The sequence below is a fragment of the Micropterus salmoides genome, unplaced genomic scaffold, assembly GCF_014851395.1.
Source record: "Micropterus salmoides isolate LMB-PRFRI ecotype aquatic unplaced genomic scaffold, ASM1485139v1 Ms_hic_scaffold_12, whole genome shotgun sequence".
Lineage (NCBI taxonomy): Eukaryota > Metazoa > Chordata > Actinopteri > Centrarchiformes > Centrarchidae > Micropterus > Micropterus salmoides.
Genome location: NW_024040263.1, coordinates 24893144 through 24912032, shown reverse-complemented (window position 1 = coordinate 24912032; position 18889 = coordinate 24893144). Strand labels below are relative to the sequence as shown.

General features: G+C 40.2%; 1 protein-coding gene across 2 annotated transcripts in view; it reads right to left on the bottom strand.

The window, feature by feature from the left end:
* The window catches only part of cnnm2b (cyclin and CBS domain divalent metal cation transport mediator 2b), a 37417-nt gene that overhangs the window by 8890 nt on the left and 9638 nt on the right, over positions 1–18889 (bottom strand). For both annotated transcript variants that reach the window (XM_038714192.1, XM_038714193.1), the window contains exons 2-4: positions 4598–4741; positions 3142–3279; positions 870–1039 (exon numbers count right to left, since the gene is read on the bottom strand). In XM_038714192.1, the coding sequence (XP_038570120.1) occupies positions 870–1039; positions 3142–3279; positions 4598–4741 (452 nt within the window). The remainder of the gene's footprint in view (positions 1–869; positions 1040–3141; positions 3280–4597; positions 4742–18889) is intronic.

The following is an 18889-nucleotide window of genomic DNA, read 5'->3' as shown; positions in this document are numbered from 1 at the left end:
TCATCCTACCTGGACCTCATTTGATCCAGGGCTATTACACATTTTGACTGGACTAATAGGGAAAATATAAAAACTATGTGAATGTCAATATATTTGAAAAAAGAAGTGGAGTTCCAGCTGCATACTAAATACTGATTTGGACTACATGTATGACATGTTTGACAAAGACTTCCAACTCCACTTGAGCGCCAGTGAGTTGGGACTTCCCTTGAGCTTGAGCCTTTTTATAAAGACTTGATACTCTCCCTAAGACCAAAGAGGAAGCCTCTGTGTTGGCACCAGCAACATATTCAGAAACAGAGTGGACATTCAGACCCGTTTTCAAACTGCAAGGCTGCATGAAGGACAGCAGCACTTGTTTTCATTCGCTTGTTTTTGAATAAATAATTGTAACTAATATAGCAGGACTGACACTATATATATATATACATTTGTGTCAGTACTAAAGCTGTATTGTTGCGTGCTTTAATCCAAACTGCCCGGCAGTACAGTCATACCATGCATGCCTTTTTTGAATGCGTGGTCCCAATGGGAACAAACCTGCTGTACAGCTCTGTTAGATGGATGGCTATGCTGTGAAAAACTGTAGGACCAAGGTAAACAACCACTTGTCGTATTAACAGCAGCATCCCTGTCTTAAACGTGTTTCTGTATAATGTATAGCCTAGTGTAGTTTGGTTAGGGTACAAATACTATTATTACATTCTTTATGACTTCAAATATTGTTCTTATTAAATAGGGACATACTTTGATTTTTTGCTGTAAATCGTTTTAAACGCAGGAGTCCAGTAGAAGGTCCGATGTTGGACATGTTTTAGACCAAAACCCGTGCTACGTCCTTCACTTTGTACCTCATTGAGTCCACACACCTGCAGTAAGAGGATGAAATAGTCCACGGGCTTGTTCCTGTGGAAGAGGTAGTGCTCTGCAGCCCGCTTGTTCTTCTCATCATATTTCAGCTCCTGGATGACGTTGGGGTGCTTCAACAAGCGTAGCAAAATCTTCTCTGACATTTGCACCGGTGCAAATGGCTCGACCTCTGAAGAACCAAAGACAGAGACAGAGACTGTAAGGACATAAATTATAGTCCAAAACCTACTAAATTCTGAGGCTGATACCAAAATCAATATTTGCGAGTTTAAAAAATTCTGTGGTATTTTAGACTTTTTTTACATGATGAATGATTTACATTTTTCAAGGTAATTTTATTATAAACTATAATAATAATTGGTTTTGGAGCGTTGGCTGTACAATACAAGCAATTTAATGATGTCACCTTTGGCTCCGCAATAATTGACATTCATCACTTACATCTGACATTTTATAAACTGAACATCTATTCAACAAATGGGCCTCGTGCAAGAACCGCTCATACAAACGGATTGATTCTTAAGTGGCACGTACACATTACAGAGTTCTCCACAGAGACCACTCGTACGAGTCAGGTACAGATAGTGTGACACTCTCCATTTGCTTTATGAATCATAATGCCCTAAACCAAACGACTGTGGAGTTAAATATGTGACAAAAATCAACTAAAATAAAAAGTAAATAACCAGTGAAAAATTACAATTACAATATCATCACCATCACAGCTTTTTTTAAATTACTGCTGGAACTGCTGTTAGACAAATCTTTTTTTATTTTCTGATTTTATCGCCATATTTCGGTCCAGGTGAATAGCTCCCTCGCATCAGACAATGTAACATCACATAGGCCCAACATAGGCTAATATTTTCTCGTTTAGTATGTGCACGACTGTCATGTCCACTTGACCGTCTCTCATCTGAGTTATGGAACACATTGCTTTAGAAAGGCGTTTTGTAGCATCTACCTAGGCGTCAAAAGATTTATTTCTCTTACTGCTCTAATGACTCATTGTAGGCTGCTGTAGTGTACTATTAATATTTGCTGTTCTTGGTCCCCTTGTACCACTACAGACACTGCTAAATTTGCTACTTTTTTGTCTGCTGATGATTTCCGAAAGCACTCTTGGGTGTCATTTTTGTGAATGAAACTTGCCCACAAACAGAGCGGCACAAATAGACTTACATGGCAATTTTAGGGACGTCAACTATGCTAATAATGAAAGGACACTGTCCTTTCATTATTAGCATGAAGTGTATGTTGGTTTGATTGGAAAGCCCTTTGAGGCATATTTGTGATTGTTGAGCTATATAAATGAAAAAAAAAAAGAACTTGACTACATCTAAAATTGCCAGACTAACTAATGCTTTGAAATTTAGTTTAAGCTATAACTGCATGTATCTGAGTGAACTAACATACAAATGTGACCACAAACTCATTTATACCTTTTAAACACCGTATCCAGATTGTGACTGGCCTGCTTCAACTACCTAATGGGCCAATCAGCTCCTTTAACTCAGCGGCGGTGATATGTGTCAGCTGGCTGCTGGCTCCACCACCAGGAACTAAACTCCCTAATAGCCTTTAGAGGAACTTAATCAACACTTAGCTGCTAGGTCAAAGTTCTAAAGCAAATCCAACTGCAATGAGGCATAGTCAACTACTGCTGCTGGTGTAGTAGTACTTGGACATTCTGCAGCCTGTTCAGAAATCCATTTCCCAAGGGAAAGCGGGTGAAATATTTCACATTTTACACTAAGTACGTCGACTTGTGTGAGAACCTCGATCATAGGCCAAAAATGCTGGACGTGATGTCACTGAGGAACGAGTGTAAGTAAACAGGGTGGTGTTTTTAAAGCTGTGAGCTAAGATCTCAACATGTAACCGCCGGTGCATGACATGCAAGCAAATAGACGTCTGCGTTTTTTTGGGATCCGCGCGCAGCCTGAACAGACATCCCGTGCCGTGCTCCTGAGAGGCCTTCCACCTATTCATAAACACACACACATGCAAACCAACACACTTGTTGTGAGTCTTCACACAGCTCATTCCCCCACACACACAAACAACAGATACTCATTCTACACACATACTCACTCCTCCCTACACCCACTTGCCCAAAACTCAAAGCCCATACGGGCACATGCACACACAAACAGCTCACACACACACACACACACACACACACACACACACACACACACACACACTTTCCCCACAGTGAGGGGCTGAGGGCACACTGGGGGAAGTCAAGCAGCAACGCAGCCCACTTGCCTGTTGCTAGGAAACGCAGGGTAGCCAGCAGAAGCTGAGGTGATATTTTAACCTTCATTTCATTGTCGGTAGGCTTGAAGGCCGAGAAATCCTGCTTCCTTTCCCGATGGGTGATTTTCTTCTTCGTCTTGTTGTCAGCTGAGAAGGCAAAATTAAAAGTCAAGCATAAGACACAAACTAAAACTTTTTCAGCAGATATTGAGCTAGTCCTCCCGGGTCATAGGGTGACTAAACTTGAGTTACCCAAAGCTTATTGCTTTTTCTGGAAATGTAGCTGTGGTGTTCTTCTCAGAACTAAAAGACCGCTTTAGGGGGCTACACTGTTAGCTTACCACATTCTTAGCATTACTTAAAGCCATATGTATCAGGGCAACAAATAGAGTGGCACATAAGCCATGTCTGCAGCCCTTTTCTGTTACCATTAGAGGTGAGCGAGTACACCCAGCTCATGGTTTGGTGTGATACATGAAACAGGGTTTAAGAGTTTGACAGGAATGAAACTAACAGGACATTTTCACTTAGGGGTGTACTCACTTTTGTTGCCAGCAGTTTAGACATTAATGGCTGTGTAATGTGTAATTTTGAGGGGACAGCAAATTTACACTGTTATACAAGCTGTACCCTCACTACTTTACATTGTAGCAAAGTGTCATTTCTTCAGTGTTGTCACATGAAACAATATAATCAAATATTTACAAAAATGAGAAGGTTGGACTCACTTTTGTGAGATACTGTATATCATATATTGTAAGCTGTTATGGCTAATGTGTTATGGCATGTTGTTATGGCAATCAGTTTCTTGTTTATACCTCCAGCAGACATGGAGCGACACTAACATCAATTTGCTAAATGCTCCTCTATGTTTATCAACTAGTTGTTACTGTGTCTGTAGTTTGGTGCTGAGCAGGTAGTGTACAGTGGGTTTATCAGATCTTTTTCCCTAAAAATAGCTGCCGTTGCATCTGAAAATGGTGTTGATGAAAGCAGAATTTGAGGGCAGTAAAACCAAAACAATGCCCTGAAAGAAGCTAAAAAAACTCCGTAGAGCTGAGGGGGAAACAGGATCGGGTCATATTATCACTATAAGTTACACCTTTCACATTACATGTAATCATTTGATCCTTTGCAAATATTAAAAATTGTATTAAGTGCCATTTGGAATTAACAAACTGATCATATTTTGTTAAAACTGAAATACATTTTCATCTCCACAATGCCTTTTCTCACATTTTTGTATCATGATATATTGTGCCATGCTATACTGTTCCACCCCTAGATACCATAAATGTTTTAAATGGTCACTGTGTAACAGAGCTGTTAAGTAAAGCCCAACCGCTGGGCTTGGATCAGTTTATAGCAGGTAGTGGATTTTAGACTGGCGCTCTTACTGTGACAGGCTGGAGTCGCCTTGAGGCCTTACAGTCTAAGGGGCATGAGCTCCGAGAGGGACACCTACTGTACAAGTCAGTCTCGTCCAGGATCTCCGACTTGATGATTTCTTCAATAACGTCCTCGAGGGTGACGATACCCAGAACCTCGTAGAAAGGATCTCCCTCACCCTCATTGTTCACCCTTTGAACTATGGCCAGGTGGGATTTTCCTAGCAAAACATGTATGAGCACACACACACACAGACACACAGACACACAGACACACACACACACACAGGTTATAAAGTTAGGGCCATATAATGATAAAGAGAGTTAACTATAGGTCAGGCAGTGATGGTGGTATAAGGGAACAAACAGACAGGGACACACATGGCTATTTTCATTTTGATCCAATTTATAGTGTTTAATTTAAATAAAATTAATACTTTATAGATAGTGTGTTATACTGTGAAATAGGAACAAAGAATCACTCGTGTCAGATAGCATTGGAATTGTCGTAGCACTGAGGCTTCAGTGTGTATTACAACAGTCTTATAAACCAAATCACACAGAGAGCAGGTGGCACAAAAAGATCTGAAGGAGTAACTGCTCTCTGAATAAGTTAAATGACCAGGGATGCAGGACATGGAAGTGTTAACAGTGCCAGGAGAAACTCAGACAGCCAGAGAGACAGACAGACTGACAGTCAAACAGTCCTAAAATTCATCATATGAGTCCCCTTAGCCCTCCCTTCCACCACATCCGTGTTCCCAGGACCCTCCAGTGAGCTGTACCATCTAAAAAAAAAAATAAAAAATAGAAACAAACTGCCGCGTATGCAGAGAATACTGTCAAGCAAAACGCTAAACAAATTCTTTGCCTTTTCTCAGCTTGTGATCATTTAAAAGGAATTTTCCAGAGGCCCAGGCTAATATTAGCCCTGCAAAATGAAGTTTCCATTCCGCCCCGGCGATATTCTCACCGAGGGAAGGAACAGACCGGGCGAAGCCTCCGCTGTGTGATCAGATTGTCTTGGAATGGGCCATTTGCATGCAGATACACCTGGGTGTAAATAATGGATGACGTCAGTGTGCCTGTGTGTACGTGTGCACGCACGTGTGTCAGAGTGCATGGATGTATGGGTGCGCAAGCATGTGTGTGTTTATTTTTGGAGAGCCCAGGTACATCACTGAGTCAGTGCTCAGATGCTGCTTTAGCTAATGTCGGCTGCTTTGGTGCAGGCAGGCACAGACCGAAGGGACTGAGGGCTGATCACCAAGAGTGTTCCTTCCTCACAACGCTATGACAGCACACTGATGTGGAGAATACAGAGCCTGAGAGTCTGAATGTGGGAATGTTGTGAGCATTAGATGCAGACTTGATGCTTTCAAGAAATATACTCAGGTTACACCTAATCCCCAAAGAGAGGTATTAATAATGTAAACACTAAAAATCCACTATTACAAAGACTCTGCAAAATGGCATGAAATTTCCTCTATACAAGCCTTATGTTCAAATGTCAAAATAGTGTTTCTATTTCTTTTAAGATGTCAATGACATCCTGAGCATGTTGCCTTATCACTGATGGTCTGGTTTAACTAGGACAAACACAAATGGAGCTTCAGTGGGTTACTGCAATCAGGCCTCATAAGTCCTTGAGCAAGCAATTACTCTAAACTGTCCAGAGAGGGAAAGGCAAATAGAGTGGGGAGCACAGCACAGAAGCAGATCAATGCTCACTTCCTTCTTTTTAATGGCCTCCACTCCACTCCAAGCTGATATGAATTTCCATATCAGCTTCCAAATTGAAGTTTCTAGGCAAAGACTGTCGACTTCATGTCACTATTACCTTGAAAGTGTGAACTGAAATTAACATGAAATATCAGAAAATATGCCAGTGAAGTAAGATTTATTTTAAATTATTTGTTTTAAGGACAAATCAAGTTGTTTTAAGATTGTTTGAACAAAGTAACATTACAGTCTCTTGTCTTTGTCATTAAAAGGAATAGTTCTCTTTCTTACTTAGTTAGATGAGAAGATCTATATCACTTTCATGTACGTACGATAAATATGAACCTAGCATCAGCAGTCGGTTAGCTTAGCTTAGCATAAAGACTATAAACCAAGGGAAACAGCTATTCTGGCTCTGTTATAAGGCAACAAAATCCACTTACCAGCACCTCTAAAGCTCACTAATTAGCATGTTATAACAATTAACATGTTAAATGTAGCTTAACAACGTATTGATCATACATGACAGTGACATTTATCTAAATGTTGTTTTAAGTCAAACTTTGTCCAAAGCAAAAAGTTGAGCAAAACCATATACTATTAAAACCAAGGTTCATTTACAATTTTTTCAAGATCTTGAACTATTTTCCATTTAAGTATTATGATAAATCTAACTAATAAATAATTACTGTTTACTTATTATGATCCTCATAACCAGAATGACTTATGGTTATAGTCTCCCACTACATACACCCGCCTGCTATCACATGACAGAAGTCTTAAACCTAGGTCACGTGATGACAACTTAGCAACTATAGTGAGATGTCACACAAGGTACCCTTCAGCGTCTGTATGAGTGGCACCGGGCTGCCAGAAATCCTTTAGGATGTCAGCTGACATAGTATAAAGAGCAACAAAGTCCTGATGGGGTGGATAGATGGTTGAAACAAACACAGGACGTTCATCCAGGACACTGCTGTTCGTATCACGTTTGAAACCAAAAGTCAACGTTAAGTTACTTTAACTTACATACCTACGTTTACGTACATATGTGTTACATAGCTCATGATGTAGCCTAGTTACTAATAACATAGTTATTTTAACCCAAACCCCTAACCCTTTCACTAAACATAACCAATACCTAACATAGCCAAAACCTAACCAGACTGCAACCATTTCACAACTTCAACCACGTGTTAGAAAGGCTTTCAACAAGGTAAAAGGTAAACAACAGCGCAGATGGCCATTACACATGCGTCAGTATATGACAACGGGAATGACAACGGGTTGGAAATGTGGTTGAAAGCTCCAAAACAAGCTGGCAAGTAGACCTTGGGTTGAGACCAAGGTCAAAGATTTTCAGCCTCAAGAATAATATCTCAGGCCATTGAATATTTTGTGGCCAAAGGAAAACAGTGATTAATATTCAAGAGAAACTTCACAAATTAATATAAAATACTGAATGGACAAAATAACAGTAAACTGTAATAATAAACTATAAACTTAACTGAATGTAATCCATCAACACCGCAGAACACAACCTCAACAAATGAAAGTTAAAGCAACACCTCTGACGTAGTCTCAACAAAAAGTACACATTGTAATGATTAATTTAAGTATATTGTTTTAGTATTCGATTGAATACATAGTAAAACAGTTCTTTGTTATTGTGCCCCTACTGCATCTATGGTAATGACAGGTTTGGCTTTATCAGAGGAAGAGGAGCAACCAATGGGAATGTGTGTCAACATAACCTCACCTTGCTGACACAAACGAAGCCCGACCTACGACCTTTAAGTGAGCCAACTGATAAGAGGTAGAAGATATCACTGAGATCACACACAATCTGTTCTGCTCTTCAAGCAGCCACGTGCTCACATACACTAAACACACAAATGTAACAGTGCAGCGAAACTAATCCCATCAAGAACACTTTCCATCACCTCCTTCTACTGAGGAGTTTAAGTTGGGTTAACTATTAGAGTTGACCCGTTGTAAGAGCTTTAACAGAGGCTGCATAGGTCACTTGTTAAAAACAAAAGAATAACAAACACTGTGAAAAATGAATGGGAAGCTATTCATCAGAAATGAAAAACATGTTTACAAAAAGTTTAATAGTGTTTATTCTACAGTCTGTCCCATGGGCTACAATATAAGGATGAAGGCATTTCAAAAATTTCATGGAACAGACGGCAAAGGGAAAATCATACACCCACCGTTCCCTTTATACTAATCCGTATAGTTTCTATGGAAATCATTAGGCTACATATACAACTAGTGACATGTTTTGAATGAATGTGTTTCCACGGCAGCGCCATCGCTCTGGGATGCCAATAATGGTCATTTGGCCGGTGAAACGACCACTTTGTTCAATCTCAACAACTATTTGATGGATTGCCGTTACATTTTGTCCAGACATTCATGGTGCCCTGAAGATGAAGCCCACTACTCTGATGTGATCCCAACTTTTCATCTAGCGCCACCAGCAGGTCAAATGTATTACTTATCCTGTGAAGTATGTTTTAAAATAGACTGTACAGACACCCGTGGTTCCCAGAGGGTGAATCCTAGTGACTTGGGTGCTCCCTGACTTTTTCCATGAGATATTGAGACATTTCAGCCTAATGAAATTCATGTCAAAAACAAAACTAATGACATTCCCAACAGCATCAGCTTACACTTTGTGATTAGTGTGAACTAACAAATATTACAATGCTAACATGCTAACATTCCAATTACCATGGTGAAGATTACTTGCAAAACATCAGCATGTTAAAATGGTCATTGTGGGTGACAATGAGGGGTTGGTCATCGAGTAGTGGATAAGATGCATGCCTTTGGTGTGAGAGACCTGGGTTCAATTCCCCACTGTGTCACCATTCTTCTTCTGATGTAGCAAGACACTTAACCCCTAGTTGCACCAGAGGTGTGCAACCTGGTGGAGCAATTGTAAGCTGCATTGGATAAAAGCGTCAGCTAAATGAATAAATGTGTGCATGGTAGTATACTAATGTTAGCATTTAGCTTAAAGCACCACGGTGCCTAACTACAGCCTCACAGAGCCACTAGCATGGCTGTAGGGACCATGAATGTCTGTACAAAATGTCATGGCAATGCATTTAACAGTTGTTGATATACTTGATTTTGTCTGTGGAGGACCAACAAATGCATGAACTTTTCAAGGTCATGGATGGATAGATATATTTGGATACTTCCTTGATCTTATTACATTTCATTTATTGCAAGCACTCTTGTCTGAAGTGACTTACTAACTCAAAAGACAGCTTCATCAGATGACCTTCATAAGCACCGCAGCTGTTCTTCCAAAATGATGGTGGTTTCAGCTGGGACAATTTTATGTAAATGAATGATCTAAAATTGACAATTTACGAGTACTGTACCCATGAAACCTCATCTTCTGATGTCTTCTAAAGTGTATCTAAAGTCTATTTCTGTCTCTCTTAACACACACACACACACACACACACACACACTCATCTTTCACACAGTAGTTCCACTCTAGATCGTTTTGTTTCGCTGTCCCACAAAATGAGTGCATACTTTCCAGTTTCCCACAAAGACAAAATACCACACAAGCGACAGAAAAAATGCAGCTTCTGTCTTCCATAAATACATTACGAGACAATGACAGTCTGTTTATTCATAGGTCTTTAGCTGCTGTTATGGTAGTGGGTATTGCGGGGGGGAGGGGGGGTGGCAGAGTTAGGATGCTGACCCTCTGGAGCCTGGAACTTGGAAGCGGACCATGGGGAGAGCGTGTACTTGTGAAAACCAGTCGTCTGGGGTCCTATAAGCCACCACTGTTGCCTGACATCTGGGGCTGTCTAGCTGGGCTGAGGCTGAATGCATGCTGGGTAGTCCAGCACACAGGCGCACTGCACACATCAGTGTCGAGGGTCAATTCACTTTCAGTTTCAACCATTAAGGTTGATTTTCTTGGGTCAAAAACTGAAATGTTTTAATCATTAAAAGGCTCTCCTGTGCGATTTCTAAAACGTTTCTGAGAATAATGGGTGTATCAATAGACCTGTAAATGACGATTTACATTTGTTATTGGGTGAATTAAAGACACACACACACACAGGATTATTTTGTTGCCCTTAACAACAAAGCAGAAAATGACTAAGGTACCAGGAAGTTCTTAATCTCACTGAGGAGAGAGTCAGGGATCACAACACAATTGTTCAGTTGAGTGAATTAAAACATGAACTTTGAAAGGATGAAGATGCACTGCAAAAGATCTACTCTACAGGGACGTATCCAGGATTTTAGTAAATACTGAGGTCAAGCAACGTCTCCACGGGCATAATGTCTGTAAAATGTTTAGTTAATTTTGATTAACTTTATGATAAAACAAAATTTAGTTTTTAATTCATTAAAAACTGTGGGTCCCAGAGTTTCCCTACATCCCTTCCCTTCAGCCCAGTGGTGCTCACGGCAGCATGCTAATATGCTCACCAAAGCAATACAAACACGCCCCATGTTCATTATGTTTTAAGTGTCAGTTTGCTAACGCTAATTCGCACTTAAAACAAAGTACGGCTGAGGCTGATGGGAATGTCATTAGTTTTGCAAATATTTAGTCTTAAAGTATTGGACAAAGTGACATTTTGACTTGATAATGATGAAAAGCTAGTGATAGCCAAAACCAGTGATTACCAAGTTTCATGGGAATCCATCCAATAGTTGTCGAGACCTTTCACTAAACATGAAAAATGTAAACAGACTGGCGATGCTACAGGAAAAGTTAGGGGATCACCAAAAGGTTGTAGGCTTCATCCTCTAGCGGCCATTGATGTCTGGATTAAATTTCATATAAATCAATGTGAAAACACATCAGATTTCTTAATTCCCTGGAAAAAACACACAGAGCATGACCCATGCTTCCAGTGATACCACAGTGTTGGAGGCAAAAACACTTTAAAATATAAATCAACCTAACAACTTTTAATCACCATTGTGCCAAAGTGTCTGTCACCACAGTAATTAATACTGTGGAAAATACTTAACTGAGGATACAACAATATTTTCGAAGGGCTAATTTTACCCTGCAGATTGACAAAGGCCCAAATTAAAAGCACTCTAACTCTTGATAGCTGCACCGGGATAAACCAACAATCCATCTATATATCTGTCTATCTATCCATCCATCCATCCATAATCCAAAATCAAGCCTGAGAACCTCCTCCCCGGCCTTCAGAGACCAAGCCGTGTGCTCTTTTCCACCATTCCCAGCTTATTTATGGAATGCAGCTTTGTCATATTTTTCCATAGCGCAATTTCCCCCTATAAATAGGCACATAAGGCTCGGAGAGTTGGGGTGGGAGTATAAGGGGTCAGTATCTGTTGTGGACACTCATCACTGCCCCCCTCCCTGTCTTGCTCTCCCCCTATTTTTCCAAATATTTGAGCACTGACAAATATAGTGCAATGTCACGGTGATGGGAACCCATTGGACATCGGCCTTTCTTCTAAATCTACCTCCGGTGAATGTTTCCAACCATTCTGACCCATTTTTTCACTGACAGGGACAAAAACATTACCCCGATGCCGGTAACATGTCGACTATTTAAAGCGTCTTAATTTACACAAACATTTAGTCTGAATACACAAGCAATACAATAACATAATTCTGTGTCTTTATCTGCAGACATAAGTGGAATGTCTGTCTGTATGTTTATGTGTAGAAGTGTCTGTATTATAGATACAACTGATAAATGAAATGCCTTTTGAGGCATTCATAATATCAAGATAAATAAGGGAACAAATTAACCATACTTGCTCACTTAAAGGGAAAGTACTCTAGTAAGGGTCTGAAATGACACAAGGGATTCTTTGGCTCCCTCTTTGTCACACTTTTTTTACTCTTATCAATAAGACTTTATGGTGTACGAGAACTGTGTTGAAATTGTAGAGACTACACCTTTCAAAGGAAAAGCCTAACTTCCCCATGGAGTGGAGAGTTTAGGACAAGCTGGTGTTTACCTGGCAAATGCTCCAAGTAATCGTTAAGATGCAGGTAGCTAATATTTGAAAATGATCATGCCGATACTAGCTAACAGGGATTTAATCATAGCATTTTTCAAAGCATTTCTCAAACACATTACAGCTGGAACCTGCTTCTACAGGCTGCACATAAGCAAAACGTGCACAGGTGTTATTCACATGGTTGTTCATACTTCTACAAACACGATCATACTTTTTTCTTTTCCACTTCATTTGGCCAATTGTGCCAAAACAGGCTGGCACGCTAACATTTGTGTCACGATGCTTCCCCTCAGATTGTATCAACAGTCATTATTTCCCAACCTATGCAGAGTAATGCTCAACATGATGAGGATACAGATTATAATGTCCAAGACCAACTTAAGTCTGAAACACTCAGACATAAGATTTATTTGCACACGCACACACAGCTGCACACTCACACATCAGACAAAGACAGAAAAGGTTAACCAAGCTAAACAGCAAGCAATTACAGATAACAAGCTGTAGGTCTATTTATATTTTATGTCACCACATTCATATCTCCAACTACTACTGTTGCATTTCAAATTTTATTGCTATTATTTCAATAGCATAACAAAATAGACACAATATTTTCCTGAGGATACAGCATGGAGACTGAAATGACTACAATGGGCCTAAGAGGTAAGTTTACAGCTGTTCTGAAGTCTCTGATGGATTGAGAGATGGTACATACCCCAGGTACTGTAGCAATAAATCACTATCACATTGAACTTCACTAAGTAATTATAATAGCCATAAACAAGGAAGAAACAGCTCTGTCCTGACATTCAGGTTTCTCCAACAGTTCAGCTGCATTAGACAGTGTGATTAACAGCACACAGGGAGATTGTTTTACGGCACAAAATTCTTATTATAAAGCGGTTTATGTGAAATGTAGTAACCTGCACATAGTGAGACAGGGTGGTCCAGTGGTTACAGACACTGTCTTGTGCTCAGAAAGTCTTGAGCTTTATACACCCAGTGACAGCAGAAATCACCAAGTTCATTGCGTCTGAAATGAGACAGCAGACGTCTACCTGCTCACTTCCTTTGAACTCTCGGCGGCTGAAATGCACTACAAGACAGACTTATTTCTGTGTGATGTCAGCCAGCCCGGGGTTTGTGTTAAGTCACTGGTGCTTTGGTCCCTTTGCCTTAGGTGGCCTTTGGGTTGCGATACATTTAGCATGATATGGACTAATAAGGGTAAAGCGGAGAAGTTTGCTGCTCACAGCTCCTAACCATCATTATCGTGGTCACAAGATCATTCTGCTGCTACTAGCCAGTGGTGTTTGACGACACACATACACGCACACATGCACACACGCACGCTGCTGGAATGACATTGTTGTTCATTCAGAGAAGCAGCTTGCTGTCGTAGCTGGCTGCGTTTGTTGTTGAAAGGTCCCCTGGGTGGAGATTCCTTTGGGCCTCAGTCATAAGGAGATCATCAATGGGAAACCAGTGGGGATAAATGAATGGGCCTGTGGTCAGGTGCTGCTCTGTTATGTGAGTGTTGCAACTGCTGAATGATGAGCACATGACACTGTCAATAACTGGGGGTGTTTTAAAGTAGCAAAACACATGAACGACTCATGTGTCCTTGAGAATGTCTAACTTTAAGACTTACTAAGTAACTAATGTTCCTTAGTCAGTTTGTCGGCCCTTCTCTATTTAGGCTCCCCTTACACTGTGTTTTAATATGTGACAGATAAACATTTTGATGATTTTATCACGAAAGTAAAACAAGCAACCGACTCTGGGAATCGTGGAAAATGAAGGGAAATTAAATTTAGTCTTACAAGTTACATAGTATCCCAACCCTAATGCACAACACATCAATTCTCTCCCCTCATTCTCGGAATGACAGTAAATAAGCATAACTCTCAAACTGTTTAACTTTTTCTTGAGAGACATGGTGAAATAATTTTCTTTTCTTGGTATGTGCCAAAGATGTCAAAATAATAACATGTCAAAAGAGCCATGTTTTTGTGTTTTATCCGAAAATCTCTCTCTTTTCCTGGAGTCATCTTGAACTTGGGGGAAAATACATACATTGATTCAATAAGTTATGATTTGGTGAGTAGCTAACCTCGCCCATCAAAGAGCATGGTTGAGATCTAATTTTAGACTCTGCATCTCTGTCCAACACCATATTGCACCACATTTGCTAAGCCATGTCCGCTTTTGAGCAATCCAATCAAATCTGAAGGACTTTATTAAAAGCTCTCTCATAATTACACTCCACATACTCTTCAGTTTCACTTGGAAATACTTCACATTGCGGAAGTTAAAGACACTGTCAGCTGCCCTTTGCTTGTGACTTCATTACATCCTGTGTCAACTACATCGCAGGCCATACGTTTATATTTTACTATGAAAATATCATCACATAGGAAAAGTTTTTGCATTTATAGATGTTTGAGACGTTTAAAGTTGAGTACAACACTTACAAGATTTAGCCTACTTGCCAGGTAGTTAGTAGGAGCAAATTTTGTGTACAGTCCACAAATCACAGGGCAGGCGGCTTGATCCCAGCTCCTGGCTCCACCAGTGTCTCAGGAAAAGACTCTGAACCCCAAAGTGCTGCTGATGGTCAGGCCTTGCAGGGTAGCTTGCCGCTATTGTTGAGTGAATGTTTGTGTGACTGGGTGAATGAGAGGCAAATTGTAAAGCGCTTTGGATAAAAGTGCTATATAAATCACTATAAGTCACTTCTTACTGTGCTTAATCCTTTACAAGCCCATACAGTAAAGTTGTATGAAAAAAAGGCTGTAATAAATCATTGACATGTTTAAATCATACACCCACCTAGCATATTTTTATAAATAAATACTTACAATAAACTTCAAGCATGAATGTGAACAAAATCAGCAGCAATATGTCACACAGCACTGTCACTGCTGCGACAGAATCACGTGACGCACTTGCGACACAGAAAGAGCAAGCTAATTAAACACCTGAAAACGCGCACTGTTTGGCACGGAGTACTTGGAGCTTTAAAACTCATAATTAATACCTCAATTAAAACAATTAGCCGGGACAAAATCCTTAAAGCTAGAATGAGCTAAGTACTCGATAAAAAAGCTTTGTGCAATGAGCTTCGAACAAGAGAATGTGGGTTGTTGGGGAAACCATGAAACCTGCAAGACCATCCTGCATCTCATGTTGTTTTTATCACATTGCTCATTCACACAGAATCATCAAAGCGCTCTCAATAGTGATTATTGACTTCTTATTCATTTATTCTGAAACCTGGCTACATAAACCCTCAGTATAACAACAACCTGATCCTGTTTTTAAATAAATTTGCACTCCAGTGGAAAGGTTTTAACACTTGTTATGACTTTTGGTTAATAGAACAGTATCCTGGTTAAATCTGCAGCACTCCCTGTTTAAATGATGAATCAGTTACGGCATTTCCTGGTGCATGGCTGGCTGTAGACTTGCTGATGTGAAAATGATTTTTATTTTTTCTTGCCTGGTGTACCTTCCTGTCTACCTGTGCACACTCTGCCTGTAATCTCACTGTGCATGAAAATCTAGCAATTTTAGTGGCATGAATGCTTAAGTTAAACAATGTTGCCAAAGCAGCAAAATCACAACAAGAGCTGTTTCTGTCTCTTGCTAGTTTCTCCAACGTCAACAACCCCAGCTTTAAGCAGAGAGTGTCAATCAACACCACACGCTCTTCACACATTTCCCAGAAATGTACTCAAATAAATCTGCACAAACAATTAAAATTTTGACCCTGTAACTCTCAAACGGCCATAAACATTGTTTCTCTTAACAATAAGTCTCTCCTGATTACTAATTAACCAGAACTCATAAAAATAACACGTTGCCGCAAACGTGTTACAATTCTTATCCACAAATGGAAAATCCACCCTAAACTTTAATTGTTATGACATTTTGAACAGTAATGTCAATATCAACCAACACTGACAGCTCTCCCTTGAAGCAAGACATTACTACAACACTAAACTATAGTAACTCAGTACAATACTCGCTATAGTAAACTCATTATAATACTATGTGAGCACAAATCACCATCTGCAATGGACAGGAAGAATATTTCAAGCTGGAGGGTCAGCTGTGGATGGGGTTATAGCTTAAAGCCTGAATCTGGGTCTGGAGGTTCAGCTGGAGCAGTGGCAGGGGCCTGCAGACCATAGTGGGGCTCTATTAGCAGTTTTCCCCCTTGCTGTTAGTTGGGAGACACCAGAGAGGGGAAAAGTGCAAGCATACTAAGAGAACCGAATGACCTGAAAATGCATCTGTGCATTTACAACAAAGCCGCATAGGCAGATATCTGGTTTCTGTCTGTTTCTGCAGATGAATGAGGTGCAATAAAGTTCTGAAAAGTGCATATTCCACCTGCTCTTTCCCTGTTTGCACTTACATAATACACATCTCATCCATGTCACGTCACATGTAACAAAATTGATCTGGATTTGGTTCGTTAAATATTAGATTTTACATATATTTTCACCCTGAAAATACTCTCCACATGAGCTGCTGCATCCAAATGGGTTTTATGTAAAAGTAGGATAGGAATGGCCCTAAACTATACGATGAAGTGACTACAATATCTGCAGTGTGGAACTATTTCAATTTGTAGCAGCAAAAGAACCTCTTGTTATGCCTGCAATGTCAGTGCTTTACATAGCAGTAGAAAGAGCTACTTTCTACTGCCAGTATGGGGTGCCACTTTAAGTGGAACTATGTGTATTAATAACATCTGTATCTTCTTTGAGCAATAAAACTATTAAATGAAAGCTGTGATGCATGGTATTGTTGATGTTTTAGTTGGCTGTTTTAGGTGGACTTTCCTTTTGATATTGCTTTGGCAGTGTGAGGGCATGAAATGGTCACATGCACTTGCAATTGCGAATGACACTTCATGGCCCATTGGCTTTTGCTAATAAATGCTTAAAGGAGGCTGGTGCCAATTTCTCAGAAACCAAAACAGTGGTGTGAGAATTTTCCAAATGTCCCCCACAATGACTTTTATTAGTTTCCGGCAGACAGCTAAAATCCATGAACTTGCATTAGTAGTTAAATCATAAGGCATCATGTGAAGTATAACGTGGGGATGCTAAATTCCTTTTTTGGTTGTTCTGTTCATTATTTATGTGTTTTCCACGGTCAGCTGAAGTGAAACACTACCACTGCTGAAGTCTCAGAAAAGTAGGCTCCATCAGCTGATTGTAAAAAGTGCTGGTGTCTTTTGGGCCTGTGAAGGGCCCGTCTTGGGCTTTTCCTCCTGCCAGCAAATGGAGAGACGGACAGTGTGCCCGGTGTTATCAATGAAGCCAGCCTCTTGGCTCTCCAAAAAGTGCAGCTTGGAAGGCGTCCATGGCAGGGCATTAGGCCTGGAGGTTTGTGTCGTTTGTAATTTATAACACTGAGGGAAATGGGCAAGAGGACAATATGGAGAGAAGAGGGAGAGAGGGAATGTGGGAGGAGGGGGATGGGACTTGCTGCACAAGCAAGTGGCTCTGCCTCCCTGAGTGTGCTGCACAGATCCTGGTTACTAGGCTGACCAAGCTGGAGGGCTTTCTGTCCTTCTCGGAGGCACAGCCTGAATGGGCCTTCATTTTCCTTTTGCTCAAGTCAAAGTTAGACAGAAACTCTATAAAGATATTGTTGTGTATGTAAACATACAGGTGCAGGTTCTTGGCTTGAACAATAAATGAAATATTGACAGATCTACCCATCAAAAATACAATGTGTTTTATAGCAGCTAGTTGCAGCTTTAGTACACGCCAGAGACTCAGAAGATGTCAAAGAGAAGCCAGAATAACAAAATGGATGACTTTCATAAAGTAAAGTATCTACTGACTGTGCAAAACTTTCCCCAGCAAACTTGATATTTAGAGACATTTCAGCCTCTGTTAATAGATATGTATATGTAATAGACACAGTGATCATCATCATCATTCTTTCCCTCCTCTTAATCATCATACAACGACACTAATAGCACCAATTTCCCTTCATTTCATAAGAATGACATAATGCACAACACCCATATGTACGAGATAATATCTTCATGACATAACTGCAGTCAAAACAAACATGTCTGTGATACTTTTCCTCTCGCCAGAGACAAAAAGAATACGGCTTTTTACTAAGGACAGTGTCAGAAATTTACAAAAGAATATCTGAATGAATATCTTTTATTTCCTTTAGCGGTACAAGATCTGAAACTGAATGCAAAATGAGCACCTCTAACTTGTCTTGGTGACATTACAAGATCTGTAATGGGCTCTGTGGTTTTTAGCTATGGGAGAGAGTTGTTGATGTTCACAGTGTTGATTGAAGGGGCTTGAATGAACTTTCTTTGCATTCTTTGTTGTATTTCACTTTAGAGTAACGGGACCTGCCATTAAATACATGGCTGCCTTGGACCATTCAATCAACACTCTGGACATCAATGACTTTCACAAAACTGGTCTCAAAGCTGGAGACCACAAAACCAAGAACTGAATCTGCAGCGTGATCGAGGTGGAAACTCAGAGATGCTCTTTTGGCATTTAATTAAATATGTGAGTCTTCAGCATTTTTATTTTTCTCTTAGTTGTTCCAAGTGAAGCACTAACCTGTTCCATCACAAG